The following is a 19,148-nucleotide window of genomic DNA, read 5'->3' on the forward strand; positions in this document are numbered from 1 at the left end:
TGTTATACAATACATGCATGTTTTGTTCAATCAAGTTCATATTTATATAAAAAAAACAGCTTTTTACATTAGCATGTGACGTTCAGAACTAGCATACCCCCCGCAAACTTCCGGGGAATTTGCTAACAATTTACTAAATTACTCACGATAAACGTTCACAAAAAGCATAACAATTATTTTAAGAATTATAGATACAGAACTCCTCTATGCACTCGATATGTCCGATTTTAAAATGGCTTTTTGGTGAAAGCACATTTTGCAATATTCTAAGTACATAGCCCAGCCATCACGGGCTAGCTATTTAGACACCCGGCAAGTTTAGCCTTCATCAAAATCAGATTTACTATTATAAAAGTTTGATTACCTTTTGTTGTCTTCGTCAGAATGCACTCCCAGGACTGCTACTTCAATAACAAATGTTGGTTTGGTCCAAAATAATCCATCGTTATATCCGAATGCGGCGTTTTGTTCGTGCGTCCCAGACACTATCCGAAATGGTAAATCAGGGTCGCGCGCATGGCGCAATGCGTGACAAAAAAATTCTAAATATTCCGTACTTTAAACAGTTTTAGAAACTTTGGAGTGTTTTCTATCCAAAGCCAATAACCTGTTAGGGCTAGGGGGCAGTATTGACACGGCTGGATAAAAAACATACCCGATTTAATCTGGTTACCACTCCTACCCAGTAACTAGAATATGCATATACTTATTACATATGGATAGAAAACACCCTACATTTTCTAAAACTGTTTGAATGGTGTCTGTGAGTATAACAGAACTCAAATGGCAGGTCAAAACCTGAGAGATTCCTTTACAGGAAGTGGCCTGTCTGACCATTTGTTGAACTTCTTTTCCATCTCTATCATTTACTAAGGATCTCTGCTCTAAGGTGACACTTCCCACGTCGTCCATAGGCGCTCAGAGCCCGGGAAAAAACAGAATGTCGTTGACATGCTTCGAAGTACGGTAATGGAATACTTAGAATTTTATTGTCACGAATTGCGCCATGCGCGCGACACTTCTTTACTATTTCGGATAGTGTCTGGAACGCACGAACAAAACGCCGCTATTCGGATATAACGATGGATTATTTTGGACCAAACCAACATTTGTTATTGAAGTAGCAGTCCTGGGTGTGTATTCTGACGAAGACAACAAAAGGTAATCAAACTTTTATAATAGTAAATATGATTATGGTGAGTGCTAAACTTGCCGGGTGTCTAAATAGCGAGCCCGTGATGCCCGGGCTATGTACTTAGAATATTGCAAAATGTGCTTTCACCAAAAAGCTATTTTAAAATCGGACATATCGAAAGTGCATAGAGGAGGTCTGTATCTATAATTCTTAAAATAATTGTTATGCTTTTTGTGAACGTTTATCGTGAGTAATTTAGTAAAATGTTAGCGAATTCCCCGAAGTTTGCGGGGGGTATGCTAGTTCTGAACGTCACATGCTAATGTAAAAAGCTGGTTTTTGATATAAATATGAACTTGATTGAACAAAACATGCATGTATTGTATAACATAATGTCCTAGGGTTGTCATCTGATGAAGATCATCAAAGGTGAGTGCTGCATTTAGCTGTCTTCTGGGTTTTGGTGACATTATATGCTGGCTTGAAAATTGGGTGTCTGATTATTTCTGGCTTGGTACTCTGCTGACATAATCTAATGTTTTGCTTTCGTTGTAAAGCCTTTTTGAAATCGGACAGTGTGGTTAGATTAACGAGAGTCTTGTCTTTAAATGGCTGTAAAATAGTCATATGTTTGAGAAATTGAAGTAATAGGATTTTTAAGGTTTTGAAAATCGCGCCACAGGATAGCAGTGGCTGTTACGTAGGTGGGACGAATTCGTCCCGCCTAGCCTAGAGAGGATAATTATATGCATATTCTAGTTACTGGGCAGGAGTAGTAACCAGGTTAAATCGGGTACGTTTTTTTTATCCAGCCGTGAAAATACTGCCCCCTAGCCATAACAGGTTAACAAAAGCGCATTTGCGAAAAATGCACAATCGTTGCACGACTGTACCTAACCATAAACATCAATGCCATTCTTAAAATCAATACACAGAAGTATATATTTTTAAACCTGCACATTTAGCTAAAAGAAATCCAGGTTAGCAGACAATATTAACCAGGTGAAATTGTCACTTCTCTTGCGTTCATTGCACGCAGAGTCAGGGTATATGCAACAGTTTGGGTCGCCTGGCTCGTTGCGAACTAATTTGCCAGAATTTTACGTAATTATGACATAACATTGAAGGTTGTGCAATGTAACAGGAATATTTACTTATGGATGCCACCCGTTAGATAAAATACAGAACGGTTCCGTATTTCACTGAAAGGAAAAACGTTTTTGTTTTCGAGATGATAGTTTCCAGATTCAACAATATTAATGACCTAAGGCTCGTATTTGTGTGTTTATTATATTATAATTAAGTCTATGATTTGATAGAGCAGTCTGACTGAGCGGTGGTAGGCAGCAGCAGGCTCGTAAGCATTCATTCAAACAGCACTTTCGTGCGTTTTGCCAGCAGCTCTTCGCTGTGCTTCAAGCATTGCGCTTTTTATGACTTCAAGCCTATCAACTCCCAAGATTATGCTGGTGTAACCATTGTGAAATGGCTAGCTAGTTAGCGGGGTGCGCGCTAATAACGTTTCAAACGTCACTCGCTCTGAGACTTGGAGTAGTTGTTCCCCTTGCTCTGCATGGGTAACGCTGCTTCGAGGGTGGCTGTTGTCGATGTGTTCCTGGTTCGAGCCCGGGTAGGAGCGAGGATAGGGACGGAAGATATACTGTTACACTGGCAATACTAAAGTGCATATAAGAACATCCAATAGTCAAAGGTATATGAAATGCAAATCGTATAGAGAGAAATAGTCCTATAATAACTACAACCTGAAACTTCTTACCTGGGAATATTGAAGACTCATGTTAAAAGGAACCACCAGCTTTCATATGTTCTCATGTTCTGAGCAAGGAATTTAAACATTAGCTTTCTTACATGGCACATATTGCACTTTTACTTTCTTCTCCAACACTTTGTTTTTGCATTATTTAAACCAAATTGAACACGTTTCATTATTTGAGGCTAAATTTATTTTATTGATGTATTATATTAAGTTAAAATAAGTGTTCATTCAGTATTGTTGTAATTGTCATTATTATAAATAAATAAAAAAAATCGGCGGATTAATCGGTATCGGCTGTTTCGGTCCTCCAATAATCGGTATCCACGTTGAAAAATCATAATCGGTCGACCTCTCCGGCGCTTAGTGACGAGTTTGGAGGGTACTATGGTGTTAAATGCTGAGCTGTAATTGATGAATCAACATTCTTGCATAGGTATTCGTCTTGTCCAGATGGGTTAGGGTGGTGTGCAGTGTGGTTGCGATTGTGTCGTCTGTGGACCTATTGGGGCGGTAAGCAAATTGTAGTGGGTCTAGGGTGTCAGGTAGGGTGGAGGTGATATGATCCTTGACTAGTCTCTCAAAGCACTTCATGATGACGGAGGTGAGTGCTACGGGGCAATAGTCGTTTAGCTCAGTTACCTTAGCTTTCTTGGGAACAGGAACAATGGTGGCTCTCTTGAAGCATATGGGAACAGCAGACTGGGATAGGGATTGATTATGTCCGTAAACACACCTTTTACTGATATATTCACAAGGTCCTTTGCTGTTATTCTGGGATTGATTTGCGCTTTTTGAACCAAAGTACATTAATCTCTAAGAGACAGAACGCGTCTCATTCCTGAGCGTATGACGGCTGCGTGGTCCCATGGTGTCTATACTTGCGTACTATTGTTTGTACAGATGGACGTGGTACCTTAAGGCGTTTGGAAATTGCTCCCAAGGATGAACCAGACTTGTGGAGGTCTACAATTACTTTTCTTAGGTCTTGGCTGATTTCATTAAATTTTCCCATGATGACAAGCAAAGAGGCACTGAGTTTGAAGGTAGGCCTTGAAATACAGCCACAGGTACACCTCCAATTGACTCAAATGATGTCAATTAGTTTACCAGAAGCTTCTAAAGCCATGACATTTTCTGGAATTTTCTAAGCTTTTTAAAGGCACAGTGAACTTAGTGTATGTAAACTTCTGACCCACTGGAATTTACATTTACATTTTAGTCATTTAGCAGACGCTGTTATCCAGAGCGACTTACAGTAGTAAATGCATACATTTCATAAATTTTTTTCCCCCCGCACTGGTCCCCCATGGGAATCGAACCCACAACCCTTGCGTTGCAAACACCATGCGCTACCAACTGAGCCACACGGGACTGTGGCTCAATCTGTCTGTAAACAATAGTTGGAAAAATTACTTAGGACATCTACTTTGTGCATGACACATCTGACTTGCTATAACTATAGTTTGTTAACAAGAAATTTGTGGAGTGGTTGAAAAACTACTTTTAATGACTCCAACCTAAGTGCATGTAAACTTTTGACTTCAACTATGTGTGTGTATGTGATGTATAGACATGCACAGAATGTGGATAGAATATATAGTATATCTGAAGAATAAGTGGATAGAATTGTATATGTACAGCAATAGATTAATAGATGGCCAAGACTAGAATACAGTATACTATTAGATTACCTGTAGATTTTCATGTTGTCTGTCTGTAATTGAACATTGACTTACATTTTTACATTTTAGTCATTTAGCAGACGCTCTTATCCAGAGCGACTTACAGTAGTGAATACATACATTTCATTTCATGCATATTTTATTTTGTTTTGTTTTTTGTACTGGCCCCCCGTGGGAATCGAACCCACAACCCTGGCGTTGCAAAGACCATGCTCTACCGACTGAGCCACAGGGATGCTATTGGAAAAAAGATTTCAAATCTCAATTAGCCCTTCCTGGTTAAATAAAGGTTACGAAGAAATGTGTAAAACGGTATGTAAACGTTATTAAAGTGACCAGTGTTCCATGTCAATGTACAATAGCCAGCTAGTGACAGTGACTAAGTTCAGGGCTGGGTACTGGGTGGAGACTGGCTATTTTAGTCTGATGGCCTTGAGATCCCAGTATTAATGCACCTGTACTGACCTCACTGAGTCTTCTTCACCACAGTGTCTGTGTGGGTGGACCATTTCAGATTGTCAGTGATGTGTACGCAGAGGAACTTGAAGCTTTTCACCTTCTCCACTGTGGCCCCATCGACGTGGATGGGGGCGTGCTCTCTCTGCTATCTCCTGAAGTCCACGATCAGCTCCTTGGTTTTGTTAACGTTGAGGGAGAGGTTATTTCCCTGCCACCACTCTGCCAGGGCTCTCATCTCCTCCCTGTAGGCTGTCTCGTTGTTGCTATTGCACCAGTCCAGACAAACTCACCAGCTGTGAGTTTGACTTGCTAAGTCTGTAAGGTGTGGCCACAGACTGTACTACTAGCATCAGACTTAAAACATTTTACATTAGGTCAATAAATGTCACATACTTATCCTTTTTGATCTGCCTGCTCTGTCAATGGCTGCTACATTTGTCCTTTTCACCCTTCTGATCCTTTCTCTCTAGGCTAGTCTGCTTTACCCTACTTATGTCCTGACAAAATTGATTCCTGTCCATAGCAACGGGAAGTAGAGGTGCTGCAGCGCCCACTGATAAATTGAAATAATTTTGCCCAAATTATACAATTACTCCTGTCTGAACTCTGACCGAATTTGGGCAGCACTCACACCAAATAGCAAACAACTTGTGTTGCGGTAATAAGAATATAATCCATAGAAGGATTTTGGAACCTCTCACCTTGGAAATTTGACTGGTAAACTCATGGGTTCGCTCAAAATGGCTGCCAGTCCTGAATTTAATTTCTCTTTTCGGTGTCTGTGAATAGCAACATTTTAGCCCCTACAGGATTCGCTGATCACATTTTGTTTTTGCAAAATCAACAATTCCCTGCATATTATGCAAGTGCTTGCAAATTTGACAATCGCTGCATTATTTCTGCATAAAACAGTAAAATAATTTAACAATATCTCATGATACTGACCCATCACCGCAGTACAAAAAGAGGACTCGCAATTTCAACCAATCAGTGCTCATTTTCCGCATTATATGGTTCAATTAGGCCACACGTCAACAAAATGTTTCCCTCGTCAGCGCATTTCCGCTACAAATTCCACAAAATTCTTGCATATTGCCATGCAAAATGTGAGGATTGGCGCAGTAAAATCCAACATTTTTCCCACCAATATCACAAAAAATCCTGGAGGGACTAAAGTGCCTTTCACAAATGTCAAAATACCATCTTGGGAAATGTGTTTTCAAAGCAAATGCCTACTGCTGAAAAGAGAAATCTAATCTCAGTCAATAGAAGCAACAATTCGCAACTGATGAACAGCACTGTTTCAGTAGCTCAGGCCTGTCTTGGAGACGATCACCGGTATGGTGAGAAGCTTAGGCTACGCATATTCATGCCATCTTCATCGATTTAGTCAGTGCTGCTGGAAAGTTGATTTAGTAGCTTATTATTTATATATATATATCACACACACACAGTAACAGTCAAAAGTTGACACCTACTCATTCAAGGGTTTTACTATTTTCTACATTGTAGAATAATAGTAAAGACATCAAAACTATGAAATAGTCCATTGAATCATGTAGTAACCAAAAAATGTGTTAAACAAATCAAAATATATTTTAGATTCTTCAAAGTAGCCACCCTTTGCCTTGAAAGCTTTGCACACTCTTGCATTCTCTCAACCAGCTTCACCTGGAATGCTTTTCCAACAGTTTTGAAGGAGTTCCCACATATGCTGAGCGCATATTGTCTGCATTTCCTTCACTCTGCGGTCCAAACTAAATGCATGCTCTTCAACCGATTGCTGCCTGCACCTGCCCGCCCCACCAGCATCACTACTCTGGACGGTTCTGACTTAGAATATGTGGACAACTACAAATACCTAGTGTCTGGTTAGACTGTAAACTCTCCTTCCAGGCTCATATTAAGCATCTCCAATCCAAAGTTACATCTAGAATTGGCTTCCTATTATGCAACAAAGCATCTTTCACTCATGCCGCCAAACATACCCTCGTAAAACTGACCATCCTACCGATCCTCGACTTCGGCGATGTCATTTACAAAATAGCCCATCTATAATTTAGCCCAAACAACTACCTCTACCCCTACTGTATTTATTTATTTATTTATTTTGCTCCTTTGCACCCCATTATTTCTATTTCTACTTTGCACTTTCTTCCACTGCAAATCTACCATTCAAGTGTTTTACTTGCTATATTGTATTTACTTCGCCACCATGGCCTTTTTTGCCTTTACCTCCCTTATCTCACCTCATTTGCTCACTTTGTATATAGACTTATTTTTCTACTGTATTATTGACTGTATGTTTGTTTTACTCCATGTGTAACTCTGTTGTTGTATGTGTCAAACTGCTTGCTTTATCTTGGCCAGGTCGCAATTGTAAATGAGAACTTGTTCTCAACTTGCCTACCTGGTTAAATAAAGGTGAAATAAATAAAAACTCATCCCAAACCATCTCAATTGGGTTGAGGTCGGGTGATTGGAGGCCAGATCATCTGATGCAGCACTCCATTACTCTCCTTCTTGGTCAAATAGCCCTTACACACCCTGGAGGAGTGTTGGGTCGTTGTCCTGTTGATAAACAAATAATAGTCCCAATAAGCGCAAACCAGATGGGATGGCATATCGCTGCAGAATGCTGTGGTAGCCACGCTGGTTAAGTGTGCCTTGAATTCTAAATAAATCACTGGCAGTGTCACCAGCAAAGCACCATCACACCACCTCCTCCATGCTTCACAGTGGGAACCACGCATGCGGAGATCATCCGTTCACCTACTCTGCGTCTCACAAATCTCCAATTTGGACTCATCAGACCAAAGGACAGATTTCTACCGGTCTAATGTCCATTGCTCGTGTTTCTTTGCCCAAGCAAGTATTTTCTTATTGGTGTCCTTTGGTAGTTGTTTCTTTGCAGCAATTCCTGATTTACGCAGTCTCCTCTGAACAGTTGATGTTGAGATGTGTCTTCAACTCTGAAGCATTTATTTGGGCTATTTCTGAGGCTGGTAACTAATGAACTCATCCTCTGCAGAATAGGTTTTCCTTTCCTGTGTTGTCCTCATGAGAGACAGTTTCATAGTGCTTGAGGGTTTTTGCAATTTCACTTGAAGGAACTTCCAAAGGTCTTAATGTTCCGGATTGACTGACCTTCATGTCTCAAAGTCATGATGGACTGTCATTTCTCTTTGCTTATTTTAGCTGTTCTTGACATAATAGGGACTTGGTCTTTTACTAAATAGGGCTATCTACTTTATACCACCCCCTACCTTGTCACAACACAACTGATTGGCTCAAATGTATTAAGAAGGAAAGAAATTCCACACATTTAACTTTTTAACAAGGAACACCTTTTCATTGAAATGCATTCCAGGTGACTACCTCATGAAGCTGGTTGAGATAATGCCAAGAGTGTGCAAAGCTGTAATCAAGGCAATGGGTGGCTACTTTGAAGAATCTCAAATATAAAATATATTTTGATTTGTTTAACACTTTATTGTGGTAACTACATGATCAGAAATAGTGTAGACATTGTTAATGTTGTAAATGACTATTGGAAATGGCTGATTTTTCAATGGGAATATCTACGTAGGCACATCAAGTCCTCAGCTGGCAGCTTCATTAAATAGTACCTGCAAAACACCAGTCTCAACCTCCAACAGTGAAGCAGTGACTCCGGGATGCAGGCCTTCTAGGCAGAGCTGCAAAGAAAAAGCAATATCTCAGACTGGCCAATAAAAAGAAAAGATTGACATGTGCAAAAGAACACACACTGGACAGAGGAACTCTGCCTAGAAGGCTAGCATTCCGGAGTCGCCTCTTCACGGTTGACATTTAGACTGGTGTTTTGCGGGTATTATTTAATGACGCTGCCAGTTGAGGACTTGTGAGGCGTCTGTTTCTCAAACTAGACACTAATGTACTTGTCCTCTTGCTCAGTTGTGTACTGGGGCCTCCCACTCCTCTTTCTATTCTGGTTAGAGCCAGTTTGCGCTGTTCTGTGAAGGGAGTAGTACACAGCGTTGTACGAGATCTTCAGTTTCTTGGCAATTTCTCACATGGAATAGCCTTCATTTCTCAGAACAACAATAGACTCACGAGTTTCAGAAGAAAGTTCTTTGTTTCTGGCCATTTTGATCATGCAATCGAACCCACAAATGCTCCAGATACTCAACTAGTCTAAAGCAGGCCAGTTTTATTGCTTCTTTAATCAGAACAACAGTTTTCAGCTGTGCTAACATAATTGCAAAAGGGTTTTCTAATGATCAATTAGCCTTTTTAAAATAATAAACTTGGATTAACTAATACAACATGCCTTTGGAACACAGGAGTGATGGTTGCTGATAATGGGCCTCTGTACGCCTATGTAGATATTCCATTAGAAATCGGACGTTTCCAGCTACAATAGTCATTTACAACATTAACAAAGTCTACAGTGCATTTCTGATCAATTTGATATTTTAATGGCCAAAATAATGTGATTTTCTTTCAAAAATAAGGACATTTCTAAGTGACCCTAATCTTTTGAACTGTAGTGTATATTAATGTGGACACCATTTCAAATGAGTGGATTCAGCTATTTCAGCCACACCTGTTGCTGACAGGTGTATAAAATCAAGTACTCAGCCACGCAATCTCCATATACAAACATTGACAGTAGAATGGCCTTACTGAAGAGCTCAGTGACGTTCAACGTGGCACCGTCATAGGATGCCACCTTTCAATCAAGTAAGTTTGTCAAATTTCTACCCTGCTAGAGCTGCCCCAGTTAATGGTAAGTGCTGTTATTGTGAAAACTAAATGTCTACGAGCAACAACGGCTCAGCCGTGAAGTGGTAGGCCACAGGAGCGAACAGAACGGGACCGAAGAGTGCTGTAGCTTTTGAAAATGTGTGTCTCCTCATTTGCAACACTCATTACTGAGTTCCAAACTGCCTCTGGAAGCAATGTCAGCACAATAACTGTTCGTTGGGAGCTTCATGAAATGGCTTTTCATGGCCGAGCAGTCGCACACAAGCCTAAGATCACCATGCGCAATTCCAAGCGTCGGCTAGAGTGGCGTAAAGCTCGCCGCCATTGGCCTCTGGAGCAGTGGAAACGTGTTCTTTGGAGTGATGAATCACTCTTCAGTTGAACGGACGAATCTCGGTTTGGCGGATGCCAGGAGAACGCAACCTGCCCGACTGCGTTGTGCCAACTGTAAAGTTTGGTGTAGGAGGAATAATGGTCTGGGGCTATTTTTCATGGTTCTGGCTAGGCCCCTTAGTCCCAGTGAAGGGAAATCTTAACGCTACAGTATACAATAACATTCTCAACAATAATGTGCTTTCCTGTTTCAGCATGACAATGCCCCCGTGCACAAAGCGACGTCCATACAGAAATTTTGTTGAGATTGGTGTGGAAGAACTTGACTGGCCTGCACAGAGCCCTGACCTCAACCTCATCGAACACCTTTGGGATGAATTGAAACGCCGAACACCAGGCCTAACATCAGTGCTCAACCTCTCTAATGCACTTGTATTTGAATGGAAGCAAGTCCCCGCTGTAATGTTCCAACATCTAGTGGAAAGCCTTCCCAGGAGAGTGGAGGCTGTTATAGCAGAAAAGGGGGGAACAAGTCAATATTAATGACCATGATTTTGGGATGAGATGTTCAACGAGCAGGTGTCCACGTACTTTTGGGTATGTATGTATGTATGTATTCTACAAGTGGTCTTTTGTCGTTTTTATTTATTATCTGTTTGACAGTGTCAGAGTAGATTTCTGTCATTTGTGTAGTATTTAAAAAATATACTGAGAATGTCTCATGTCATGTAGGCCTTAATGACGTAAAATTGAAGGCCTTCCATTAACTCAAAACATCTTCTCGTGGCTATGGGAGTGTCATAATGTCTCGACCATTCTTCCCTCGCCGCTCTCCCCCTTTTTCCCTCTACCCCTCCCTTTTCCGGTGAGGCTCTGCTTTCTAAGTCCATCTCCAGTTTCAGATTGAATGTTGTACGGTCAGTCTGTTCCAGGTTGCTGCTGGAACGTTGTGTCCTGTCTGTATCAGATATTTATTAATCAGTCTTTTTGCTAGCCAGGACCTTCAGGCCAAGGTGACTTAAGGGGATGTGTCCCAAATGCCACCCTATTCCCTATGTCGTGCACTACCTTTGACTAGAGCCTTCTGGTCAAAAGTTGTGTACATACATACATACATACATACATACAGTGCCATTTGGGACTCAGCCACTGTACCAGGGTCTTACCTTACTTAGTGGCACTGGGCCACGTGATTGTGCAAGGCAGCAGTCTACCACTTTTATCAATGATATCAGCAAGTATAGGCTATGTTGCAGTTTGGATGCTTTTACTGTAGATCAGCTAGGTCTAGCCATTGAGACAAATACAATAAAGCCATAATATTTGGTTTGTGGTTTGCTAGACCTTTTCACTCGTCTCGTGTTACCCCTTCCTCCAGTCATGTGCTCCTTGCTGCCGGACACGTTTTGCAAGTCAGTGAGGTTCCTGGTATTTAGAGTAGTGTGGTTGGGCCATGTGTGAAATCAGCTGCTTGTACAGTACTTATGGCTGCTGCCTAGCAGAGGCATTCAGTTCCTGGAGTTGGAGCCAACCAGTAATGCAGGGGGTGGGGTTAGTTAGCCCTGGGGAAATGTGACTTCCAGTACAATAACATTTTATCCGAGGTTTGAGTTGAGGCCTACAGAGGTAGTCAGATTTGGCTTTGACAGTGAAATGGGTCTAGGGCTATTGTAGACGACGTGCCTAACAAATAAGATAGATAATTATGATTTTCCATTGTGTAGTCTCTGTTGACTGCTTGTCTGTAATGTCACCCAGATTGTGGAAACAGTCACTGTTCAGATTCTGAACCATTACTATTATCATGACAAAGCGGGCATTACCACATGACTGTTGGCATTTCAGCCAGGGGAGATTGTAGTATGATAAGATGTAATGCCACTGTCCCTACTGGCTCCGGTCCATAGCTACACACACACACGCATGAATGCATGCACACACACCAGGGTTTCCGTTAAGAAAATGTGGCGCCGAACAACGTAACCGGGAAGATTTTAATTTACCGGCCATTTGAGAAATTTACCAGACCCATATGCATTGGGTGTGTAACCCATTAGGGCATCCACCCACTGTGCTCAGAATGACAGGAAATACATTTTAGATTATGGTAATTCATCTGAACAGAACATGCAACTCCTGTAATAAAGCAGCCAATAAGACATCATTTTCGAAATATTTGCCAACATTAGAGGGTGAATCTAAAGATGCAACCACTAGGATGGGTCGCTAATATGACTAGGATTGTGCTTTTGGCTTCTGGACAAGGAAAGAAAGTTAATATGAAAACCAATAGAACAGGAGAGAAATGGCATAGCAGCAGGTTCAATAGGCTAGGGAAGTACATTTGAAGTACATTAATTTTGGCTACCATAATTTCCGGACTATTAAGCGCACCTGAATATAAACCCACTGAATTAAAAAAAATATATATTATTCTGAACATAAATAAGCTGCACATGTCTATAAGCCGCAGGTGCCTACCGGTACATTGAAACAAATGAAGTTACACTGGCTTTAACGAAACACGGCTTGTAACAAAATAAATAGGCTTTAACGAAACACGGCTTGTAACAAAAAATAAAAAATTTGCAGTAAGCTTTAGTTGTCTTTTTGCACCGAGTCAATTCCTCACGCTGCTGTTTCCAACGTCTTATCATCGACTCATTAAGACCAAGCTCCCATGCAGCAGCTCTATTTCCTTTTCCAACAGCCAGATCAATCGCCTTCAACTTGAAAGCTGCATCATATGCATTTCTCCGTGTCTTTGCCATGATGAGGGTGACAAAATGACTACCGTAATCAGAATGATGGGAAGTTTGAGCGCTCGATTTAATCTAAACAGTAAACAAAAAAGTTTGACCTTAACCCGTTCGGCAATTTCATTGGTCTAATGAAAGCTTCATGCCGCCAAAAAACTGAGCACGTCACAGAATGTGTTTTAAAAAAAAAAAAAAATCCATATATTAGCCGCGTCATTGTTTTAAGCCGCGATGTTCAAAGCGTGGGAAAAAAGTTGCGGCTTATAGTCCGGAATTTACGGTATATAATTACTCCTGTTAATACAGAATGAAATCATTCAAAATAATTCACCAGAAAGCATGACTTAGTCAGAAGAATCGAGGATCATTAGCTTCTTAAAAAAAAAGGATTGTGGATTGCTTCAAATCACAAGCTCGTAGGCCTATGCCTATTTGGGCAGCGGGAGTGGCAATGGGCCTAGCGGTTTTGAGCTGCGGCTGTCAGTGAAAAGCATAATGCGTCTTGGGTATAATTTTTAAAATGTTGACAAGAAGGGGAGAGGTGTGGAGACGCTATTGGCTGGCTGAGTAGTGATGACTCCGATTGAATTTTCAATTTCTAGTACTGTTTTTGTTTGTCAGCTTGATGTATTTTTACTTAGTTGACATTAGAGGTGATAGGCCTTCTGCTTCATTTGTCTATAGGCTATGAGTTCCATGCGCTCATTTCTTAAGCCACCAATAAATCAGTGTATCAATATGTCCATATGGCAGAAGCTGGTGCTCTCGCATTAGTTGAATTTAGCTTTTTTAGATTGTTATAATTTTAATTCAGATTTTTGTTTAACCGCGTAACAATGATTTTGAGAAACTAAAATTGTATTATTAAAATGAAACTGTTCCACGAATGGGAGGCACGCTTCAATTACCAGTTGAGAAATAAAATTATATTTTCAATCATGCACTAAGGTTTTTAAACACGCTATTGCATTTAGAATTGTTGGGCAGTGAATGGGCTTAGCAACCAGCTAAGGAGCTGCAGGAGATATGACGCTCAAGATCGGCGCTCTGCGCATTTGATAGTTGTGTTGGATAAAGATACATGAAGACTAACAAATACACGCGTGGTAATTTAATTTTAAATTATGCCAATTAACCTATAGACCGATAACCAGTTCTCTGCTGCCAATGACTGGAACAAATTGCAAAAATCACTGAAGTTGGAGACTAATATTCCCCTCACTAACTTCAAGCATCGGCTGTCAGAGCAGCTTACAGATTGCTGCAGCTGTACACAGCCCATCTGTAAATAGCCCATCCAACCAACTACCTACCTCACCTCCATATTTGTTTTTGTTTTTTTTCTGCTCTTTTCCACATCTGTCACTCCAGTGTTAATTGCTATATTGTAATTACTTTGCCACTATGGCCTATTTATTGTCTTACCTCCTTACTTCATTTGCACACACTGTATACAGATTTTCTATTGTGTTATTGACTGTACGTTTGTTTATCCCATGTGTAACTCTGGTGTTTTTGTCGCACTGCTTTGCTTTATCTTGGCCAGGTTGCAGTTGTAAATGAGAACTTGTTCTCAACTGGCCTACCTGGTTAAATAAAGGTGAAATAAATAAAAGCATGACGGTCAAATGTATTTCCTGCAATGAATGAAAAGCATTATTTTGCAATGGGATTTTTTTTCTTCCTGTTTTTTTTGTCCAGAAACAGTTTTATCAGCTAACGGAAACCCTGACACACACTCATACTAATTGAACACAACATTATATAGGCTAACTTCAGTGGTAAAGCGACAAAATAGAGAGACAAGCTTATAACCACGTAAGCAAATATCTAGGCCTAAACAAACAGATGTTTGTTCCTTTTCATAGCTACTGATGTCACTGCATGGCAACCCTCATGAGCAATGGATACTCATGTCAGAATAGAAGTCAGACGTAGTTCGTAATCAATAGGGAATATTGGTTCATATTTATCCTAGCTTGCTGTCCAGGGAAGTGCACTGGTACATCAAGCTGCCTCATGCTACAGAGTCAGGAGATCTGCTCCTACCCTATGAGCCTTTCTGGCTCGAACAAGGCTTACTCATCCATCTTCCTCTCTCGCTCGCTCCCTAAATACTTGTTGCACCTCTGGTTGCTAGCTTACTCTAACTTACTCTTTTTCTCAAGGTGGATAAATACCTGTACCACCTGCGGTTATCGGACGAGAACCTGATGGACGTGTCGGTGAGATTCCGAAGGGAGATGGACAAGGGTCTGGGCCGTGACTCCAACCCCACAGCCGCTGTCAAGATGCTGCCCACGTTTGTGCGTTCCACCCCTGATGGGACAGGTGAGAGCATCGGGGAAGGGGGTTTGACTGAAAGTTGAGTAATTAAAAAAAATGTAGATTGAGTTGTAAATTAAGATGCCAAACCCACTACTTGTGTGCGTTGCCTAAGAACTCTATTTTCATGTCATCTGACCAAAGCACTGCCTGGAGTTTGAAAAACTGCATTGGCACTTGGATTGGAACTGACGCTATGGTCAGATGACGTGAAATGGAGCTCTTCGGTCACGCACACCAATGGTAGGTTTGGTGTTGAAAAACAGAAGCATATGCAAAAAAGTCCCTCGTACCTATGGTAAAATATGGTGGTCGATCTTTGATGTTATGGGTCAAGGGCATCATGAACTTTACCAAATACCAGGAACCTGTTTGCCTCTGCCAGGAGGCTGACACAAGGCCGCAAGTTGATCTTCCAGCAAGACAACCCCAAGCACAAAGAAATGGTTAATTGACCACAAAATCAACCTTTTGCAATGGGCTTCTCAGTATTCAGACTTGAAAACCTGTGGTTTGAATTGAAGAGGACTCCATAAGTGCAGACAAAGGATATCAAGGATCTGGAAAGATTCTGTATGGCATCCCTCCCAACGTGTTCTCCAATCTCATAAAATATTTTAGAAAAAGGCTGTGTTGTTATCCTCGCAAGGGAAGGTGCTAGAGTTTTGAAAACGGGGTTAACAATAATTTTGACCCCTCCGAGGTTTGTTGTATTACTTGTTAAACAATCTCTCTCTCTGAGCAATTGCATTAGTATAATATAATGTCCCTATTTTTTTTTTGGCACGTACAATATAGCTCATTATTATTATTTATTTTAGTCTTTTTTGCTCATATTTATCAAGGGTGCCAATAATTATGGACCCCACATACACTCAATACCAATTGAGTGTATGTGAACTTCTGACCCACTGGGAATGTGATGAAAGAAATAAAAGCTGAAATAAATCATTCTCTCTACTATTATTCTGACATTTCACCTTCTTAAAATAAAGTGGTGATCCTAACTGACCTAAGACAGGGAATTTGTACTAGGATTAAGGTGTATGTAAACTTCTGACTTCAACTGTACATACACCTTAGCCAAATACATTTAAACTCAGTTTTTCACAATTCCTGACATTTAAGCCTAGTACAAATTCGCTGTCTTAGGTCAGTTAGTATCACCACATTATTTTAAGAATGTGAAATGTCAGAATAATAGTAGAGCGATTTATTTCTTTCATTTAATTCCCAGTGGGTCAGAAGTTTACATGAACTCAATTAGTATTTGGTAGCATTGCCTTTAAATAGTTTCACTCGGGTAAAACGTTTCGGGTAGCCTTCCAAAAGCTTCCCACAACAAGTTGGGTGAATTTTGGCCCATTCCTCCTGACAGAGCTGGTGTAACTGAGTCAGGTTTGTAGGCCTCCTTGCTCGCACATGCTTTTTCAGTTCTGCCCACAAATATTCTATGGGATTGAGGTCAGGGCTTTGTGATGGCCATTCCAATACCTTGACTTTGTTGTCCTTAAGCCATTTTCCCACAACGTTGGAAGTATGCTTGGTCATTGTCCATTTGGAAGACCCATTTGCGACCAAGCTTTAACTTCCTGACTGATGTCTTGAGATGTTGCTTCAATATATCCACATAATTTTCCATCCTCATGATGCCATCTATTTTGTGAAGTGCACCAGTCCCTCCTGCAGCAACGCACCCCCCCATGATGCTGCCACCCCCGCGCTTCACGGTTGGGATGGTGTTCTTCGGCTTGCAAGCCTCCCCCTTTTTCCTCCAAACATAACAATGGTCATTATGGCCAAACAGTTCTGTTTTTGTTTCATCAGACCAGAGGACATTTCTCCAAAAAGTACGATCTTTGTCCCCATGTGCAGTTGCAAACTGTAGTCTGGCTTTTTTTATGGCGGTTTTGGAGCAGTGGCTTCTTCCTCGCTGAGCGGCCTTTCAGGTTATGTCGATATAGGACTTGTTTAACTGTGGATATAGATACTTTTGTACCTGTTTCCTCCAGCATCTTCACAAGGCCCTTTGCTGTTGTTCTGGGATTGATTTGCACTTTTGACACCAAAGTACGTTCATCTCTAGGAGACAGAACACGTCTCCTTTCTGAGTGGTATGACGGCTGCGTGGTCCCATGGTGTTTATACTTGCGTACTATTGTTTGTACAGATCAAACTGGTACCTTCAGGCATTTGGAAATTGCTCTCAAGGATGAACCAGACTTGTGGAGGTTTACAATAATTTTTCTGAAGTCTTGGCTGATTTCTTTTAATTTTCCCATGATGTCAAGCAGAGGCACTGAGTTTGAAGGTAGGCCTTGAAATACATCCACAGGTACACCTCCAATTGACTCAAATGATGTCAATTAGCCTATCAGAAGCTTCTAAAGCCATGACATCATTTTCTGGAATTTTCCAAGCTGTTTAAAGGCACAGTCAACTTGGTGTATGTAAACTTCTGACCCGCTGGAATTGTGATACAGTGAAATAATCTGTCTGTAAACAATTGTTGGAAAAATTACTTGTGTCATGCAGAAAGTAGATGTCCTAACCGACTTGCCAAAACTATAGTTTGTTAACGAGAAATTTGTGGAGTGGTTGAAAAACGAGTTTTAATGACTCCAACCTAAGTGTATGTGAACTTCTGACTTCAACTGTATATTTTTTTATTTATTTCACCTTTATTTAACCAGGTAGGCTAGTTGAGAACAAGTTCTCATTTGCAACTGCGACCTGGCCAAGATGAAGCAAAGCAGTTTGACACATACAACAACACAGATATACATTGTCTTCGGAAAGTATTCAGACCCCCTTGACTTTTTCCACATTTTATGTTACAGCCTTATTCCAAAATATATTTAAAAACATTTTTCATCCGTCTCCACAACATACCCCATAATGACTAAGAAAATACAGGCTTTTAGATATTTTTTTTGTTGCTAATTTGTTAAAAAATAAGAAATGTAATCACATTTTACGTAAGTTTTCAGACCCTTAACTCAGTACTTTGTTGAAGCACCTTTAACAGCAATTACAGCATTGAGTCTTCTTGGGTATGACACTACAAGCTTGGCACACCTGTGTTTTGGGGAGTATAGTATTGTCCTCTCAAGCTCTCCGGTTGGATGGGGAGTGTTGCTGCACAGTTATTTTCAAGTCTCTCCAGAGATGTTCGATCGGGTTCGAGTCCGGGCTCAGGCGTCGTCTTGGCTGTGTACTTAGGGCCGGTGTCCTGTTGGAAGGTGAACTTTCACCCCAGTCTGAGGTCCTGAGTGCTCTGGAGCAGGGTTTCATCAAGGATCTCTCTGTTCGTCTTTCCCTCGATCCTGACTATTCTCCCAGTCCCTGACAGTCCCTGCCTCTGAAAAACGTCCCCACAGCATCATGCCAACACCACCATGCTTCACTGTAGGGATGGTGCCATGTTTCCTCCAGATGTGATGCTTGCCATTTAGGCCCAAGCATTCAATCTTGGTTTCATCAGACCAGAGAATCTTGTTTCTCATGGTCTGTGAGTCTTTGGGTGCCTCTCGGCAAATTCCAAGCAGGCTGTCGTACTCAGGACTGGCTTCCGTCTGGCCAGTCTACCATAAAGGCGTGATTGATGGAGTGCTGCAGAAATGGTTGTCCTTCTGGAAGGTTCTCCCATCTCCACAGAGGAGCTCTGTCAGTGACCATCGGGTTCTTGGTCACCTCCCTGACCGAGGCCCTTCTCCCCGGATTGCTCAGTTTGGCCGGGCGGCCAGCTCTAGGAAGAGTCTTGGTGGTTCCAAACTTCTTCCATTTAAGAATGATGGAGGCCACTGTGTTCTTGGGGACCTTTAATGCTGCAGAAATGTTTTTGTACTCTTCCCCAAATCTGTGCCTCAACTCAATCTTGTCTCGGAGCTGTACGGACAATTCCTTTGACTTCATGGCTTGGTTTTTGG

General features: G+C 41.2%; 1 protein-coding gene across 1 annotated transcript in view; it reads left to right on the forward strand.

Moving 5' to 3' along the window:
• Positions 1-19,148, forward strand: part of hk2 (hexokinase 2) — a 79,011-nt gene that overhangs the window by 8,281 nt on the left and 51,582 nt on the right. Inside the window, exon 2 of the mRNA XM_014170942.2 lies at positions 15,063-15,225. Within this exon, the coding sequence (XP_014026417.1) occupies positions 15,063-15,225 (163 nt within the window). The remainder of the gene's footprint in view (positions 1-15,062; positions 15,226-19,148) is intronic.

This window comes from Salmo salar, chromosome ssa24, assembly GCF_905237065.1.
Source record: "Salmo salar chromosome ssa24, Ssal_v3.1, whole genome shotgun sequence".
Taxonomy (NCBI): Eukaryota; Metazoa; Chordata; class Actinopteri; order Salmoniformes; family Salmonidae; genus Salmo; species Salmo salar.